The sequence below is a fragment of the Neomonachus schauinslandi genome, chromosome 5 (assembly GCF_002201575.2).
Source record: "Neomonachus schauinslandi chromosome 5, ASM220157v2, whole genome shotgun sequence".
NCBI lineage: Eukaryota > Metazoa > Chordata > Mammalia > Carnivora > Phocidae > Neomonachus > Neomonachus schauinslandi.
This window is the reverse complement of record NC_058407.1, coordinates 75,428,977-75,446,290: the sequence shown is the minus strand read 5'-3', so window position 1 is coordinate 75,446,290 and position 17,314 is coordinate 75,428,977. Positions and strand designations below refer to the sequence as shown.

General features: G+C 38.7%; 1 protein-coding gene across 2 annotated transcripts in view; it reads right to left on the bottom strand.

The window, feature by feature from the left end:
- Positions 1 to 17,034, bottom strand: part of AMN1 (antagonist of mitotic exit network 1 homolog) — a 51,696-nt gene extending 34,662 nt beyond the window's left edge. For both annotated transcript variants that reach the window (XM_021690655.1, XM_021690654.1), the window contains exon 1: positions 16,919 to 17,034. In XM_021690655.1, the coding sequence (XP_021546330.1) occupies positions 16,919 to 16,956 (38 nt within the window). In that variant the 5' untranslated portion in view covers positions 16,957 to 17,034. The remainder of the gene's footprint in view (positions 1 to 16,918) is intronic.
- Positions 17,035 to 17,314: the final 280 nt, after the last annotated feature.

The window sequence follows — 17,314 nt, the reverse complement described above, 5'->3', positions numbered from 1 at the left end:
CATTTCAATTACTGTACTTTTTCAATTCCAGAATTTCCATTTGGTTCTTTTTTTTATATATAATTGCTATCTCTTTACTGCTATTGTCTATTTGATGAGACACTGTCATCATACCTTCTTTTCCTTTTTTGAAATCAAGGTGAAATTCATTAAACATAATTAATTGAAGTGTACAATTCAGTGGCATTTTGTACATTTACAATGTTGTGCAACTACCACCTCTATCTAGTTATAAAACATTTGTATTAGCTCAAGAGAAAATGTGTACCTATTAAGGAGTCAGTCCCCATTCCTCTCTCCACTGGGTATCTGGCAACTACCAACTTGCTCTCTGTTGCTATGGATTTATCTCTTTCAGTTATTTCATATAAATGAATTCATACAATATGTGGTCTTTTGTGTCTGGCTTCATCCACTTAGCATATAATGTTTCCAAGGTTCATCCATGTTGTTGCATGTATCAATACATTCCTTTTTAATGGCTGAATGGTATTTCAGTATATGGATATACCACATTTATTTTTTATTATTTAAAAAAAATATTTTATTTATTTATTTGACAGAGAGAGATACAGCGAGAGCAGGAACACAAGCTGGGAGTGGGAGAGAGAGAAGCAGGCTTTCCGTGGAGCAGGGAGCCTGATATGGGGTTCAATTCCAGGACCCTGAGATCATGACCAGAGCCGAAGGCAGATACTTAATGACTGAGCCACCCAGGCGCCCCTGATATACCACATTTATTTAAAAGATTTTATTTTTAAGTAATCTCTACACCCAATGTGGAGCTTGAACTCAAAACCCGGAGATCAAGAGTCACATGCTCTACTGACCAAGCCAGTCAGGTGCCCCCCATATTTTGTTTAATGATCATTGGTGATGGACATTTTGGTTGTTTCTACTTTTTAGCTATTGTGAATACTGCTGCTATGAACATATATGTACTAGTATTTATTTGAGTATCTAGTTTCAGTTCTTTTGGGTATATACCTGGGAGTGAAATTGCTGGGTAATATAAAAATTCCATGTTTAACTTTTTTTTTTAAAGATTTTATTTATTTATTTATTTGACACAGAGAGAGAGTACAAGCAGGGGGATTGGCAGGCAGAAGGAGAGGGAGAAGCAATCTCCCCACTGATCAGGGAGCCTGATGTGGGGCTCAATCCCAGGACCCTGAGATAATGACCTGAGTGGAAGGTAGGCGCTTAACCAACTGAATCACCCAGGCACCCCTTAATATTTAACTTCTTAAGGAACTGCCAAGCAGTTTTCTCCTTTACTTAATATATGTCTTCCTTTAATTCTTTGAATACGTTTATAATAGTTTCTCTGAAGTCTTGCTAAGTCCAACATCTGGGTCCTCTCTAAGGAAGTTTCTGTTGCCTATTTTTTTCTGTGTATGAGTCAAACTTTCTGTTTGTCTTGAAATTTTTTTGTTGAAAACGGGACAGTTTAGATAATAAAATGTAGAAACTTTGGATATTGATCCCACACATTTGTGATTATTTGTTTGTTTAGTGACCTGCTAGACTATTTTAGTGAAGTCTATTTCCCTCACTATATGCAACTTCTGATTTGCTTCTTCGTGGGCACAGCTTGGACATAAGCATTGTTCCCTTAGGATGTCAGTGGTTTTGGTAGGGCTCTCTGTGACTCAGAGCCAAAGGCTGTCAACCTTCACTCCTTATAGATTGCTCTCATGTTTTCAACAGTGTGTGGGGTACAAATTGCTCCACAATGTCATCCAATTCATTTTGGACTCCTTTGTGGGATTCGTTTCTGAGATCAGTGTTTAAGGTTTGTTCTGACTCAGGGCAGGCTCTTGTTAGATGTCCCTTTCCCTGGTTCTCTCTGGTAAACTTCTTTTCCCATTTCATTATATGGTATATCCATATATATATAATGAAATACCATTCAGCCATTAAAAAGGAATAAAGTATTGATACATGCCTATGGTTTAGCTTGCATCTCACATGTAACTCTCAGACTCTTGATTAATACTTAGATTTGAACTTCCTTCACCCTCTGTTTCAAATAAAATCATTTTCTTGACAGCTTTAGAATTGTTTTGCAGCCTGTCTTTCTTCTTGGGAAAAATCTCTAAGCTACAATTTCAGAGCTGGGAACAAGGATGATGATATGCTTCTCTCTGAGTGAAACCCCTACTTTCGGAGCAGAGTGCTGGGCAGTAGCCTCTGGTCTTCTTACTTGCCTCTTCTAGGATGGAACCTCTACCCACGAATGAGCTGGGATAAGAGAGATCAGCATCCCAGTACTCTCAGCATGCCATGCTGAAATAGAACCTGTGCTCCATAAGTGTGGGCTAGGTGGAGGTAGCAATCCCCCAACCATCGACCATACTCACCCATAATTTAGCCTGTGAACAAGTACCTAGGGAGAAGTGTGACAAGAAATACTGGCATCCTGTTTTTTCCAGGAAAATACTGAAGCCCTTGACTAGGAACTGGGGGGAGAGGTAGCTCCATCACCTTAGCCATACCCACCTGGAGTGGAGGTATAGTTCAAATGCCATAGACCTGTTGTTCTTACTGAGTTTTAAAAGATTATCTTGAATGAATGTTTTTTTCATTTGCTGTCTGCCCTTAGGAGGATTTCCAGAGACTTTAAGCAGTTGGTTTTGTTTTATAATTTTCAACTTTTATGCTTATTTTACTGGGGAGCAGGTCTGTGCAGCTCCTCATACTTCCTTTTCAGTAAGTCTTCCAAATAGCATCAATCTTCTCATCCATTTAACACCTGTATCCCATTAATAAGAAATATGGTGACTCCTTTTCTTTCAAATATGTACTTGGGCTCTTTTCAAATAAGTTGGTCATTTTAAGTTTGCTTACTTTTCAGTGCAAGGTCTTTCTATCCAACTGATTCTACAACAATTCTTGGAAAGAAATGGCATGCGCGCGAGAGAGACAGACAGACAGACATACTCATGTATTTTTAAAAATCCATATAATTGCTAAATTGTTTTAAAAATTGAGGTGAGACAGTTTCCCAACTTCTGGCTGGTGGTCACAGTTAGGCCTTTCACACTTCCATAGGTATGCTCAGAAGGTAAGGTCCCAACTGCTCTTTATTTGGGCCATTTCTCAGGTGGGTTGTGTTTGTAGCAAACAGTTCTGAGAGATAAGGTATTGTCTCCCTCCAAGACAAAGGGCAAGTCTGCTTATTGCTTGTTATAAAACTGTGTATTCCTCGTGCTCAGTGGTTTTTTCCCTGTAATATACCGATTGTGCAGGTATCCATCTGAGCCCTCTGTGTCATCCTCATTGGATTTGGGGGAGAAGGGCAACTGAGGCAAACTGCTCATGTGGCTTGCTGTGCTATAACAAAGTCCTTTGTCTCTAGCCCAGAAATCTTGTGTCTTCTGCCACTGTCAAACAATATGAACAGTAACAGTCTCATCAAGTAAAATCAAATCCTAGATCTAAAAATTTTGTGATGAGAATGGGATGCTGATGGAAACATAGGTTTATGCAAGAGGGAGGAGAAAAGTTCTGTGGGCCAGGTCTGGGGATATGAGATTCCTTGAGATCTAGTAGCAAATGCTCTCCCCATTTACAGCAATTTGTGCTCTTTTAAAAAAAATGGCGCTTTTCCACCTCTAGTCAATGTGATATGGGAAACAAAGGCAGAAGAAAAATTATTAAATTTCCTTTTTTAAAAAATGGCGCTTTTCCACCTCTAGTCAATGTGATATGGGAAACAAAGGCAGAAGAAAAATTATTAAATTTCCTTACTACCTACAGCCCACTGACAAGTCCTTGAAACAGGCAGAGTGACATTCCTCTGGGACTCAACTGCCTCGATGTTGACACTTTGCTAAAGGCAAAAGGCAATCCTAGCCCAACCTGCCCCATCCCCCTGGATCCCGTAAGCCTACTTTAACATATAAAAATTCTTTTGGAAACTTCCTTTATATCTAAACCCCCCAAGATACGTGTTGGCAATCATCCCCCAAGCATATGGCCCACTGATAGACATCTGAAGGGTCTCATGACTAAGGTTTTATTAGATGGTAATAAATGACCTTTTTCCCAACAATAGCTAGCCCCCTCAAGGTCCTGGAAACCTTGCTTCCAAAATTCCTCAGAGACTTATGCTATCACTAACCCCTTCCCCACTTGAAAGTATATAATGGGCCGCTCCTCATGACCCCATTGCAGCTCTTTCTGCCCATGGGTCCTGTCCCCGTGCTTTCATAAAACCACCTTTTTGTACCAAAGCCATGTCAAGAATTCTTTCTTGGCTGTCAGCTTTGAATCCTAACATCTTTTCTACATCACTTACTGCTTACTCTACAATGGCAGAGTCCCCAAATTCAGTGTTTCTTTCCTGTAATGCACCTCACAGCTTGATTAGACATTCATTTGGGCCCTCTGTGTTACTCTTGTGGAATGCAACCCACTGCTTGTGTTGGCATCCATCTGAGCCCTTTGTGTTGCTGCTGTGTGTCTTGGAGGTCAAGAGGAAGTGACATAAACATGCTAATGCTCATACTCTTGCTGTGCAATGAATAATAAAGTCCATTGTGCCTTTGATCCAAGAACCTTTGTTCTACCAGCATCCACAAAACAAAACCAGGCTAAAAAATGTAATAGCTTATAAGAAGGGTAAAATCAGATTCTATACTGACAGTCATTCCCCTTATATTTTCCTTTACGCAGATTTCAGCTATATTTCAACTGTTTCCCTTTTCCCCACAATGCCATCCTTTTTTCTGCTCCATCTCTCTTCCTAGTCTTTTTCATCTGGGCCCTTTAGGGTCCTCTTCTCTGAACTCAGCTGTCTAGCCTGTGCCATGTATTCTCCACAGTAAATGCCTTCCTCTTTTTGCTCCAGTTCCCTCCAGCAGCAACATTAGGGAGCTTGGAAAGAAACAAATTCAGTATTTTGAAAAATACTGCTATGAGAACTATTAAATGGCTCATGAAGTCTATCCAAAAGTCAGACTTCATGATCTGGTCAAACAAAGAAAGTTTATTAAATTTTCCACAGCAAGGATTTAACAGGGTTTTGGTAGTGTCTCAATAGGGGAAAGCTACGCAAGAGTACATTCAGGTTTCTCCCTCCAAGATGGGGAGTGGGTTAATATTAGGCAAAATTTGTGACCTAATAGTGTAAGACTGATGGATACAGGGTCTCAAAGCAGGCCTTGGTGAACAATCTATACTGATAAACATAACGTTTGCTTTAATAATCAAAATGTTTGTCCTAATAACCAAACATTTGTTTAGATAAACAGATGGCAAAAATTTCCTGGAGCAAGTTATATTGACATAAGCTATCTCAGTTTTCAGTCCCATCAGTTGACACAGGTGGTCTAAGTTCTCAAAACAAAAATGAAAACTGGCCAGCTAAAACTTAACAAAATCTTCAAAAGCTGTAAAAAAAAAAAAAAAAAAAAAGGTGGGGGTGGGCAGGTGGGGTGAGATAGACATCTCATCTGATAGGAATTGCTCCAAATTTTATAGTTAAAAGAAACAACTTATTTATATTTAACCCATCAGTTATATGGTGAATTAATGTAACAAAGAAATCATTTTTGGCATAATACGAATGTTGCATAAAATTTGGTCCTTGGTCACCTTTTCCTCTCCCCATATTCTCTCCCTTAAACTTAGCAATGGCTTCATCTATCATCTGTTAGGAATTTACTCCTAATTTTAGACTCAATCCTTGATCTCTCTTTCATATTTCTATCTGCCTGTTTGATATTTCTAATGGATGTTCTGATTCATTTTTCTCATAAGACACTTCTCCATGATTATCTAATGTTAATCACCATTTTCCTGGTCAACAAAGCTGAAAACTTTAATTTTTGCTTTTTCCCTTTCCTTGGTCCTTCTATTTAAAACTATTCACCACATCCCAGATCCAAAGAATTCTCTAAGGCAGTGCTTCAAAGTGCTAGTCAGTGAGGAGATTCAAGGATGTAAACCAAGCAGTTTCCTGCATGGAGAAGTCCCATGCTCTGGACTAAACAGTGCACTCAGTAAAAGAGTTGATCGTTATTTTCGATCAAGCTCCTTACCTTGTTACATCCCAGAAACAGCTTGCTGACCAGCTGCCAACCTGAACATACCTCTTCCCAAAAGGATTAGGAAATGTGAATCTCAAGCCAAATATGGACCCTATGGGGGACAACACTGTAGTATGACAATGAAGGTCATGTGTTCATTTTTTTGCTTTATTTAATTTTTTAAAAAGATTTTATTTATTTATTTGACAGAGAGAGCACAAGCAGGTAGAGTGGCAGGCAGAGGGAGAGGGAGAAGCAGGCTCCCCACTGAGCTGAGAGCCTGACATGGGGCTCAATCCCAGGACTCTGGGATCATGACCTGAGCCAAAGGCAGACGTTTAACCACTGAATCACTCAGGCACCCCAATCTTTTTGCTTTATTTCCAAGTTCTAGATAATTTTTCTTAAGGTGTTATTCCGTTTGCTCTTTTTTTCACTAAGCACTATGTTTTATTTATTTTATGTTAGTGGTTTATTTATCAAGTTGTTTATTTATCTTTATTTGGCCACAGCCAAACTTATAGAAAGATGCAACCCCCAGGGGTATAGTGAATGCTCCAACAATATGAAATCACAGATGCTTGGCCAGAAGGCCTCGTATCTGAGGTTTTGTCAAAGCACTGGAAGTCATGGTAGTTATTCTCCTCAACACCAACCTCAAACCTAACGTCCTTGCTAACTCACTAAGCACTATATTTTATTTTAAGATTTTATTCATTGGAGAGTGTGCGTGCATGTGTGTGGGCAGGGAGAGGAGCAGAGACAGAGAATCTCAAGCAGACTCCACGCCATCAAGTGTGGAGCTGGTCTCTGGACCTGATGGGGGTGGGTGGGAGGGTTTGATTGTGTGTGTGTGTGTGGGGGGGGGGCAGACAGGGGTCGGGATGCGGGGCTGGATCCCACAACCTGTGAGATCATGACCTGAGCCCAAACCAAGAGTCCGAAGCTTAATGGACTGAGCCACCCAGTCACCCCAGCATTATGTCTTAAAGTTCCATCCATATAAATCTACTCTTCACTTCCCTAACAGCTGCATAATACTCGATGGCACCTCTCCCAGTGATAGACATTCCAATTTTCTGTCACCACAGTGGAATTCTGCAATGAACATCTTCATACATGTCTCCTAGTTTGGGCTCTCCTTACCTCTTTCCAAGATTCTGCAACAGTTTCCTAAGTGTCTCTTTATTCCCAACTTCTCCCTAATTCAAATCTCTCTGTACTCCCAGCACAGTTCCAAAACCTTTTATAGCTCCCATTGCTACAGAATTAAACACTGTTATATCATTCTGGTCCCCAAAGTTCTACTCCTAATTATATGGTTTTATGTCATACTACTCTGCTATTCATATTGTATTCTCCAGCCAAACTGAAATGCTACTTTCTGGTGAAATACTGTTTTCTGGTCTTCTCCCGTATTTCTAACTTTCCTGCTTGTCAAGCATTTGCCCTTATTATTCCACTCCTTCTTGGATGCATTTCCTCCCATTTCCAATTGTCAGATGCTATGAATCTTCAAATACAACCCCCTTTACAAAGCCTTCTCCTAGTCTTGTATATTCTTTTCCTCATCAGAAGTTTCAAAACTCTTTGTTAATCCCTCTTTTGTGCTATTATTACTTATATTATAGCTATTTATATATTTGCCTAATGCTAGTCCCATAAGACTGTACCTTCTTTATGCTAGTTATTTCCCACAATCATCAGCATAGTGTTTCATATGCCAAATGTGCACTTTAAATACATGCTTACCTGAATATTGAGCAACTCCTAAAAATAAGGAACTGTGGCTATGAAGAGATAAAAGACTTGATTCTGGCCACAGAAGTTCAGAGGATCATTTGTATGGAGACATCAGGGAAGTGTCAGGATAAAGACAGGAATTAAAAGACAGGAATTCAGCTAGGCTTTAGTCTGTCTTCCTAACTTGCACTCAACTATTTCTCCAACTCTTTTTACTGACAAAGAAAATCCTATTTGGATTAGGCATAAAATTTAAGCCAAGAATGAAAGCAAGATACTTTTCTCAGGACTCTAAACAAGCCTGAGTTATACATAGGAGAATCAACAGATTTCTCTTATAAAAAGTGACTGTGGGGGTGGCTGGGTGGCTCAGTTGGTTAAGCATCTCCCTTCAGCTCAGGTCATGATCCCAGGGTCCTGGGATGGAGCCCTGCATCAGGCTCCCTGCTCAGAGGGGAGAATGCTTCTCCCTTTCCCTCTGCCTACCCCCCACCCCGCTCATGCTCTTTCTTGAGCATGCACTCTGTTGATCTCAAATAAATAAAATCTTTAAAAAAACCCCAAAACATGTGACTGTGGACTGAGGGCCAGAAGTTTATGAGATATAATGTAAAGGTTACATCTCAGTGATTTCAAAAGCACTCAACATATTAAGATAATTGTTCTCCTCAGCCTTAATTTTTACATGGCAATATTTTTAATGTAATATTAATGAACTGAAAGCTCCTGGAGAAGCAATTGCCACTGTAACTGCAACTTCCAGCACAATATCTCATGTGAAATAATTAATAACAATAACACTTAGTGGTGCTTATTACTTGCTAGTGTTAAAATAAAATAACATGGAGACCAGGCTTGAAAATCCCTCAAGCAGACAAAACCAATTAGGTCACATAAGTGAAACTTAATCTAGCTTCTATCATGATTGTAAGAGAAACTTAACCTAGGTTATTTCTTGTAAATGTCTCTGATAATGATAAATAACACTTAAATCATATTCCTAAAGTAGTATAAGAGAATCACTTTTAACCAATCCCCTGCCATTTACAAACTCCCATTTAAAAAAAAAATTAATTCCAGTATACTTAACAGTGTTATATTAGTTTCAGGTGTACAATGTAGTGATTCAATAATTCTATACATTACTCAGTGCTCATCATGATAAGTGTACTCTTTAATCCCCTTCACTTATTACCCATCTCCCTCCACAACCCACCGCCCCTCTGGTAACCATAAGTTTGTTCTCTATATTTAAGAATCTGTTGCTTGGTTTGTCTCTCTCTTTTTCCTTTGCTCATTTGTTTTGTGTCTTAAATTCCATGTATGAGTGAAATCATATGGTATTTGTCATTCTCTGACTGACTTATTTCACTTAGCATTACATTCTCTAGCTCCATCCATCTTGTTGCAAATGGCAAGATTTCATTTTTTTTTTATGGCTGAATAATATCCCAGTGTGTGTGTGCATGCACGAGCATGTATGTGTGTGTTTCACATCTTCTTTATCCATTCATCTATCAATGGACACTTGGGTTGCTTCCATAATTTGGCTATTGAAAATAATGCTGCAATATACACATAGGGGTACACAAAACTGTACCCCTGAAACAAGTAATACATTATATGTTAATTAAAAAAAAGGAAGAAAAAAATAAACATAGGGGTATATATATCTTTTTGAATTAGTGTTTTTGTATTCTTTGGGTAAATACCCAGTAGTGAAATTATTGGATCATACAGTAATCTTATTTTTAACTTTTTAAGGAAACTTCATATTGTGTAAATTCCTCTTGTAAATAACCAATCGTTGTAAAGATTAAACAACTTTCTCATTCTCACTTTATAAGCCATCCTGTAATTACATGCCTCTGAGATTCTAACCACTTCTGGTTTGAAGTCTCCCTGTTTGCTAACAATTTGTTTCTCACTCAGTAAAATATTCATATCAAGTAAAACTCTCTGAATTTTATTTTGACAGTTTTTGGTGTCAGAAGTGGGATCCAAAGATGACCCCAGCTCAGCCCCAAGGCCAGTGAGTAACCAGGTGCCAACACCCATGAAGCCCATTGCACACTGCTTTCTTACCAACCATGGAATTCCAGGGTAAGTCTTTCTCAGATTCAAACTCTACTCCCTTTGTGTTGACCTTTCTGGTTTTACTAAGCAACCTTTGTTGAAGGTTTTCAGTAAGTCACGCTATTCTGTTCAAAAGAGGGGTAAATGTGTGATATTCTCTGTTTTGGAACAGCCGTTGAAAAACAGTACCCCTGATAATTAAGATTTCCTAGGGAATCTAAGGCAAAGATGGGTTCTACCTGGTCCAAAACTCAGACTAGGATCTTATGCCTTTTTGGAAAAATGGGTGAACTTTACAAAGAATAATTGGAACAGCAGTGACCATTTTGGGAAAATCCTTAACTTAGATAAAATAGCTCACCTTAGGGGCACCTTTTAAAAAAGAGGATCACAAATTACTTAAAGACAATAAATGCATTCATTAGTTGGTATGCCAAAGTGTTAAAAAGACAAAATAACTCCAAAAATAGCTTCTCTAAAGAATTCTTACAGCACACAAATAAAAAAGTTGTGGTAAAAAGCTTAAATCATCTGAGCAGATAACCTTAAATTATTCTATCTGCCAGAAACACAATTTGGGTCCAGCTATTCTTTTGAGTTTTGTATTACTGTACCTGACACACAGCTAAAATTTTTAAATGAAAGCTATAAAATCTCTGTTTACAACTGTCTATATATTAATGTATATGTGTCTATGTATGTATGTTATGCATATGTGATTTTCAAAAAGAGCTCTATTTAATTGGCTTAAAGAAATATAAGTACTTAAATAAGTTAAGTATTCTTAAAACTCTCAGAAATATAGAAACTAACCCAAATGCTTTTCAAGTTCATAAGATCTGGGATAATCTTCAATGCATTTTGCAAATAGTTTAAATGTGTTGATGTAATTAAAACAGGCATGTCTTCTTAGTAGTCAACATTAAACATAATGCCAATATACAATCTTTCCTACCTGGGTTTACTAGTCAAATAAGCTGATGCTATCTTTGTTACAAAATTTGTAAGCAAGAAAAAACAAAGATGTTAGTTAGGTATTTAATATTTAATCCAAGCATAATTATTAAAAACAAATATTTTAAGATTAAATAAGATGATGTATATTCATCTAATGTAGATGAATGAAATGAAATGTAGATAATTTCCAAATAGATAATATATTGAAACATTAATTGCTAAATATATGTTTAAGTTTATTTACTTTTGGGGTGCCTGGATGGCTCATTTGTTAAGCGTCTGCCTTCGGCTCAGGATCGAGCCCCACATCAGGCTCCCTGCTTGGCAGGAAGCCTGCTTCTCCCTCTCCCACTCCCCCTGCTTGTGTTCCCTCTCTCGCTGTGTCTCTGTCAAATAAATAAAATCTTAAAAAAAAAAAAAGTTTATTTACTTTTGGCAGCTTAATTTTTATAAAGAGATAAAAAATACTTGGATCTATTTTTAAACATGCCTTTTGCCACATTAAAAAAATGTACTATGAAGAAGCACATGTCTCTAAAAAATATACTTTCTTATAATTAAGTGTTCATAAATTTGCTAATCTACGACAAGATGCTGATGTATGCCAGATGTTTACAACTGCCTTCTTCCTAGTTTTCATTGGAAAATAAAGATTACTAACAGTTAAAATTTATAATCCATATATAAAAATAAGCCTACTAAAACAAGAGGAAAAGAAAACAACTATGTATACAAAGTATGAGAGGAGAATAGGATGCGTTTTTTATAGGAAGAGTATGCAAAGAATATAGGATGTGTTCTTATTAAGGAAAAAGAGTAATCCTGTCCTAAAGTAAAATGGTTATCCCAGAATGAGAAAGAAAAAAGGAATAAAACAAAAATCTAAATGGATACAGAAAGTTGCAGAAGGCTTGTGAAGAAATTCCATGCTGCATGGTCAAAGTTAGCTAAAATTAAATGGATTTATTTATAAAATTTTCCAAAACTGAGTTGAATAATACACTAATACAAAACCACAGTTTAATTTTCTCTCTGTTAAAAGGACAAAGTTTCTTAGATTGTTAGTCTGCTCTTAATCAGAGATTATGAAAGGTTTTTCTTTACCTTTTGTGTATTTTGTCTAGGAAACAAAGATTCAATGTCTTACGAAAATAATTTCCTGTGTTTCACTTTGTCTTTATCAGGTTTTTGATTGCTTAGGAAAACAATCTTTTCAATATTAAAAGAGCTAAGGTAATTTTTTTTTTTTTAAGATTTTATTTATTTGACAGAGAGAGACACAGCGAGAGAGGGAACACAAGCAGTGTGAGTGGGAGAGGGATAAGCAGGCTTCCTGCGGACAGGGAGCCCAATGCGGCGCTTGATCATGACCTGAGCCCAAGGCAGATGCTTAATGACTGAGCCACCCAGGCGCCCCAGAGCTAATGTATTTTTTTTTTTTTTGAGCGAGAGTTAATGTATTTTTAACAACTATGTACTTTCTATATTTGCTTGTGAAGTCTTTTTGTTACTTTGGTTGAATAGGTAACTAAGTATTATTTCACAATGACCTGTGATCTTATTTAATTAAGTGGTGTTTTGTTTTGTTTTGAGAGAGAGGAGGAGGGGGAGAGGGAGAGGGAGAATCTTAAGCAGGCTCCATGCCCAGCACAGAGCCCGATATGGGGTCAATCGCTCGACCCTGAGATCATGACCTGAGCCGAAATCAAAGAGTCGGAGGCTTAACTGACTGTGCCCCTCAGGCGCCCCTAATCAAGTGACTGAAACCTTTTGACATTTTTTACAAACTTCCCAAAATCAAATTCTAAATGAGGTCTTTTTGACTTCGAACTAATTTTGGGGTATTCCCAAGGCTCCCTGGAAGATCTGTTTTTTTTTTCTCTCCTTATAAAAATGGAGACATTGAATTATAAATTTCTCAAATGTTAAATTGCATGGGAAACATTATCAAGTAAAGGGGATGCTTAATCTTCTTAGACTGTATTTGTATGGATATATGTTATTAATATAAGTGTTCCAGAAATTGCATAGAACTCCTAGGAATCTGATATGCCCTGATATAATGTTATCAGTTATTTTTAAATGTTGTATGCCACAGGAATAGCCAAACTTACCTGTCAATCACATCTTTTTTTTTTTTTTTTTTACAGTGAACTCTTTAAGGCTGTCTTTAAGTCTTTTGTCATTCACAGACAGTTGTTTTACACTTAATTCTTCTATGAAAACATTTATAATCAACTACAGGCCAGAATGCTTTGTTTTCAAGGAGATTCATAGAAAAGACACTGACATATACTCTAGAAGTTTCTGATAATTTTAAGATCATACGACTTAACTAGGTAAGAATTTCTAGCATGCTATGGAGAAACTGATTGATCCATAAAACTGCTAACCCAAGAGCAAGAAAACAAGAATTGATTACATGGGACTAAACTCATGGAGATGATTATAATTTTTATGACACTGCAACATTTTTCGTTCTTTACTGTTTTACTCTCCAAATTTAAAGAACCCCTTTTCTCCTATGAAGCCACTATGTAACTTATAACAATTTGGTAAACTTTTGTAAACAAAGATTAAACATTTATCTTTTTCTTCCTACCTGATCCCTTCAGAATTCAAAACAAAACAAAACAACAACAAAAAACCCTTATTGAGTGTACTTATTTTCATGGCAGTATAGGTATTTGCATAAATTCAACAAGAATTTATTCTCTTTGTAACAGGACACAATTGGACAAGCCCTTGGCTTGGCTTCTTGGCCTCAAGAGGTGTTTAAACATCTAATCCGAGATTTCTAATTACCAGATGGTTTTTAAGAAGCTAAGGTTGATTTGTGGAGCCAATAAAACCCTTTGAGTTACCAAAGCTTGGACTGGAATATCATATTTGAACATATGCATAAAATCACTATTCTGCTGCACTTATATAAATAACAAGCTGAACTTAATGAGACTAAACTTATTTTACAATTATATTGTGATTATCTTTGGTAAAAACGAAGTGACTAGGGGCACCTGGGTGGCTCAGTCGTTAAGCGTCTGCCTTCGGCTCAGGTCATGATCTCAGGGTTCTGGGATCGAGCACCGCATCGGGCTCCCTGCTCAACAGGAAGCCTGCTTCTCCCTCTCCCATTCCCCCTGCTTGTGTTCCCTCTCTCACTGTGCCTCTCTCTATCAAATAAATAAATAAAATAAAAACAAAAAACAAAAAAAACCACGAAGTGACTATAAGAGAGAAAAGTTATGTTTCAATAGAAAACTATAGTATACCCCTTATCAGATTCTAGTCCTGTTCATTATCTTTGAGGTTTTGTTATCTATCTGTAAACTCAACTGGTCCTGAATTCTTCCAGTTTCCTCCAGCACCTGGCTACAGCTTTCCAAACTAACATTTCCAATTTTCTCTCACCATTCTGACTTGGAATAAAAACTAAAATTGCCCTTTAACCCAAGCCCTACAACCTAAAGCCAGACAACTTGATATAAATCTCAGAGATATCACCACAAGAGATCATGTACAGACAACCTTAGTGCTTATTTCTATACGGGCCACTCAGTTCACCAGAACACCCAATGACATCATCAAAGTCATTCAAACTGCAAACCAGGAAAATCCAACAGATTGAAACTGCCATCCTCACTCCACTATCTAAAGATGTTTTGAGCTCAAATCTAGAAATTTTCTTGACTGGCTGCTCTTCAGACTCAGAAACTGAGTTTGTAATTTGCTCCAATGATTAATTTTTATCCTTCTTTTGTTTTCATAGAAATGCCTGTTTGCTCACACCGTATAGGGGCCCAACTTAGATGGAAGCTCTCCTATAACACTCCTGAAATAAGACATCATCATGTTTATCCTAAGTAATCATAACATGATTCAACAGTGTGAGGCACTAATATAATATTAAAAAACTTACTTTCCACCAGGTCTAAGAAGCTTTCTGTGATCCATTCCAAAAAAAGACATTAGAACTTAGAGACTTAGTTTATTGGAAAAGACACCAACAAAAGACTGCTTTTAAATCACCTCAGAGAGATCTCTTCTGCAAAATCCCTACAATTACAGCAAAAATCTATAAACTCTCTAGCCAGAGTTATATTAGATAATTGCACAGCCTTAGACACTCTAACCACTTAATAAGGAGATGCATATGCTCCAACTGGTTAAAAAAAAAAATTTCCATGTTAATAAATTAGGACTAATTACCCCCAATTTAAAAGATCTTAAAGATCAGATGTCACTCTTTCATCAAATACGTGATACTTCTTTCACTGATTTATTTAGTTGGTTAAATCTTGGCTCCTGGGAATCTCTGCTTCCAGAAATTTTTCAATCCTTGTCTGTTACTTCCCTCATAGTCATCATATTAACCTTGCTAGTTGTAGGAGTGCCAACAACACTGACTCCATCTTTGGCCCTCCATTTTGTTTATGCTCATGCAATGACCTCCCTCAGGGCTACGTGTTCCAGGCCACTTGGACGTTAATGTATGCCCTGACCAGAATGCGGGAAGGCTTACTCTGATCTTCCCTCAAGTGGTGTACAGAAGGCACACTCCAGATAACTAGGAGAGATGACTGGTGCATATAAGGCGCCACTTTAGATAACCAGGAGAGATGACTGGTGCACAGATGGCGCCACTTTAGATAACCCCCCCTTGACTGCACCACAATGCCCCTTGCTCTATAAAAGCTGTAGCTTAAGGTTTGGACTGGGTGGAGAATAGCTGCATAGCACCTGGATCATTTATCCACTGGCTCCCCCTTGTCAGTAGGTTACATTGAATAAAGTCTGTGTAAACACTATGGAGTGGCTTGCTTCATTTTTGGCTTTCCAAGTGCCTACTTGGTGTGGAGGATATTTTACTGTACCTCCCCCACCTTCTAACACTAGTGCACTGTATCCTCTCAAGAGTTTTAAATGCCTTTCAGCAGCCACTCACACACCAAATGATATCCATCAGGATTACACAACTCAAAGAACTCAATAATCCTACTGCCCATGCCTACAATGACTATGCAACTGTTTGTAATGACAACTACATGACCATACAACCCAAAGACTACATCAACAGTGGTAGCGAGAGTAATAGCATATTGGCTCACACTTTCAGCTTGCTGAGGGAATGACCAAAAGGGGGTAATTTTTTAGATAAAATAAAATGGAGACCACGCTTGAAAATCCCCTAAGCAGACCAAACCAGTTAGATCATATAAGTAAACATAATCTGGTTTATTTCATGAATGTAAGTGAAATTTAACAAGTTATTTCTTGTAAATCCCTCTGATAATCATAAACAAAACTTAAATCATCTCCCTAAAATAGTGTAAGACAATTACTTTTACCCAATCCCTTGCAGTTCTTTAAATTGTGGTACCAATCATTGTAATAACCAATCACTGTAAAGGTTAAACAAACCTAGTCATTCTCAGTTTATAAGCCATCTTGCAAACACATGCCTCTGGGATTCTCGTTTCTCCCTCACGAAAATAAAGCTCCTTGAAATTTCTTTTGACACTAGGCATCCTTCTAAGGACTTTACATATGTTAAATTTATTCCTCACTATAACTCTATGAGATAGGTACCGTTGTTACACTAATTTGATAGGTCAAGAACTCAGGCACAGAGGTTAAATTACTCTCCACGGTCACACAGCTGGTGAATGGGACTGGGAGCTGAACCCTGTAATCGCAATCAAGCAATCAAGGAGCCGTGCTGCCTCGAAGAATCAGTATCTATCCCAGGTGGAACTTTGCTGAAGGCTTCTGAGAGCCACATCTAGTGTTTTGTTCTACCAAGGCTTTCAGCTCCCGTCAGAAACAGGCCACTGCCAGGAATTGCCTGGGCATCAAGTTGTCAAGGCTGACTGAGAGTTCGGACACCCATCTGGGGGCGCTCACGGCGGACAGCGGGGCAAACCTGCCTAGCAGCCCACTTGACACAATTGTCCTCTAAGAGGAGACAACAAATCAGGAACTCAGAAACAGAAACACCAGCGGGGCCCTCTTCAGAGGTCCAGAGCTGGGAAGGGGCGGGGAGGGAGAGCAAGCACAGGGCTCGGCTGGGGCGGGGCGAAGGGGAGGCGGGGACCGGGTGGACTCACAGATCCAGAAGCTGACTGACCCGCCGCGAGCTAGGCATCGCGGCCGCCCAGGAGAGCCTCTTCCGTGGTCCCAGGGCCGCCCAAACGGAGCCAGAGACCGTCCGTCAACTCCTGCCCCCGCGCGACGCGTAGGCCCTCGTGACGTCACACGGCTTCTTCCGGTGACCGGGACGCAGCCACGCTCGGGACTACGGAGGGAAAGAAGAGAAGGGAGGTGATAAAATGTAGAGTAGCCCTAAACTCGGTGAGGCGCGACGGGAGTTGTAGTTCCGCCACCTCGCGGGCTCCGTTTACGGGCGGTTTCCCAGGAGTTGAAGCCCCGCGCGCAGCCTAGCTGGGCACACCTCCCTCGGCTCTCTGCTTAGAAGCCGCTGCTCTTACTGCAGGGACGTATTT